Genomic DNA, 2,262 nt, shown 5'->3' with positions numbered 1-2,262 from the left:
TCATATTATTATGCTTTTGTTGACATAAATATATATAATTTAACGGTCGATCAGCTCAAGCTCATTTCCACGTTCATGCCTAATCCATGGGTTAGATTGTGCTAAGCACGACTTAAATTATATTGGATTCAGTCGAGCTACCTAATTTAAATCCTTATTTAAGTTCGAACATGAAACAATTAGGGTTGAATCATGTTATGCACGATCTAAATTGTGTTAAGCCAAGTTGAGCTAATTAAAACTTTTAAACAATTTCCTTTTAATATATAAATTGCCTTAAAAAGAAAAAAAGAAGAAGAAAATTGACCTTGTGAATCTCATGCATGTAGCTATCACATTGATATTAATTCCCACCTTTCTTGTAAAGGCAAAAAGCTTCATCTTCTTCCTCCTCTCCTCTCTTCGCCATGAAGCCGCATGCTACGGTGCAGCTTCGCCCTTGGAGAAGTTACCTCAAGCACTTCCCCAACCTCCTCTCCCTCTTCGCCTTCCTTCTCTCCCTCCTCGCCCTCCTCCGCTACTCTTATCGCCACTTGCCCTTCCAATTCAACTTCTATTCCTCCCTCTCTCCCCAGTCTCTGTCTCCTTTTCCCTCTCCCTCCTCCGTTTTGACTTCTTCAGATTCTTCATCTCCTTCTTCCGCCGTCACCGTCAGCGTCAGCAGTATCGGTGCGAACTACAGAGCGGAGGAGGATTGTGATATATTTAAGGGCGAATGGGTGCTCGATTCGGAGGCAGAAGATTACTACTACACCAACACCAGTTGCCGCATGATCCAAGATCACCAGAACTGCATGAAGCACGGGCGGCCGGACGTGGACTTCCTCCGGTGGCGGTGGCGGCCGGACGACTGCGAGCTTCCCCGCTTTGACCCGCGGTGGTTCCTCGAGCTCGTCAGGGGCACGTCGGTGGCTTTCGTCGGCGATTCCCTGGCCAGGAACCAAATGCAATCGCTGCTCTGCCTCTTGTCGACGGTGAGCGTTCCATCAAACACACCCACCCTCTCGTGCTTAATTTTTTATTCTTAAAAAGGGCCAGAAATTTGTTTTCCGCATTTTCCTGCAAATTTTAGAGTTCCAACAAGAACCAGAGATCAAAATTTTCTTCCTAAAAACTTAAATTCTAAGAATCTGTGAAATAAAACGTTGAGATTGCAAACTTGTTCACGTAACGTGCGAAGCAACAGTCAACTATACTTGCTCCACAACCAATTAAAGCCACGTTTGGTGATCGAACCAAAGAATCTGAAGAAAATCAATCAAATAGAAACAATCGTCATGAAGTTTACGATGTCGTCGCCTTCAGAGCAGTTGGAGTGTGGCGCTTTCAGGCGTTGCTAATTGTTCACTGTTTGGCAGTTCAACAAATGAAAGGATTAAGTGGTAATGATGTAGAAGATTGAGTAAGAACTTAGCATATTTCCAACGAGAAAGTCAATGCGTTGACCCCGTGATTCCCTGATCGTGTCCGTGATTGATTCCCTCTGAGTTTTGTGTTGACTGACAGGTGGCTCATCCGGAGGACATCTCGAGCTCGAAAGATACACAGGATCGGCGCCTCTTCTACGGCGACTACAACTTCACCGTCGCCATCCTCTGGACACCGTTTCTGGTGAAGAGCTACGACGCGGGCGGCGGATACACGCACGTTTTCCTGGATGAGGTCGACGAGTGGGCCGGCCGTCACCTGGCCGCCTTCGACTACCTCATCCTCTCCTCCGGCACCTGGTGGACCCGCCCCTGCATCTACTTCAAGAACCGCGAGCCCTTCGCCTGCAACTACTGCCGGCCTCCCGCCGCCGCCAACCTGACCCGCATCGGACTCTACGAGGCCAACGGGGCGGCGTTCCGGGCGGCGCTGGACGCGCTGCGGTGGTACAAGGGCGCGGTGTTCCTGCGCACGTTCTCGCCGTCGCACTTCGAGGGCGGGCAGTGGAACGCGGGCGGGCACTGCGATCGGAGGCAGCCGGAGGCGGGGTGGCGTCTGGAGGGGATGGAGCTGGAGCTGTACGGGACGCAGGTGGAGGAGTTCCGGAAGGCGAAGGGGGAGAGGAGGGAGATATGGGTGCTGGACGTGACGAGCGCGATGGTGATGCGGCCGGACGGGCACCCGGACGTGCACGGGCACCCGCCGGAGAAGCGCGTGGAGATGAAGCATGACTGCGTGCACTGGTGCTTGCCGGGACCGGTGGACGTCTGGAACGAGCTCTGGCTTTATATGCTGAGCCAGAGGCAGAGGCGGCTGGAGAAGACAGGAGTGTAG

The 2,262-nt window shown here is 51.7% G+C and overlaps 1 protein-coding gene across 1 annotated transcript; it reads left to right on the top strand.

Annotated features, from left to right (window-relative positions):
* The first annotated feature begins 407 nt into the window (after positions 1-407).
* On the top strand, positions 408-2,262 carry LOC141823035 (protein trichome birefringence-like 19). Its single transcript, XM_074710317.1, has 2 exons — positions 408-974; positions 1,507-2,262. The coding sequence occupies exons 1-2, from the start codon at positions 408-410 to the stop codon at positions 2,260-2,262; spliced, it is 1,323 nt and encodes a 440-aa protein (XP_074566418.1).

The sequence above is a fragment of the Curcuma longa genome, chromosome 1 (assembly GCF_044706935.1).
Source record: "Curcuma longa cultivar G26 ecotype Majalengka, Jawa Barat chromosome 1, ITB_CL_G26_1.1, whole genome shotgun sequence".
Taxonomy (NCBI): domain Eukaryota; kingdom Viridiplantae; phylum Streptophyta; class Magnoliopsida; order Zingiberales; family Zingiberaceae; genus Curcuma; species Curcuma longa.
The sequence above is the reverse complement of the archived record's forward strand: the minus strand, read 5'-3'. Positions and strand labels throughout refer to the sequence as shown.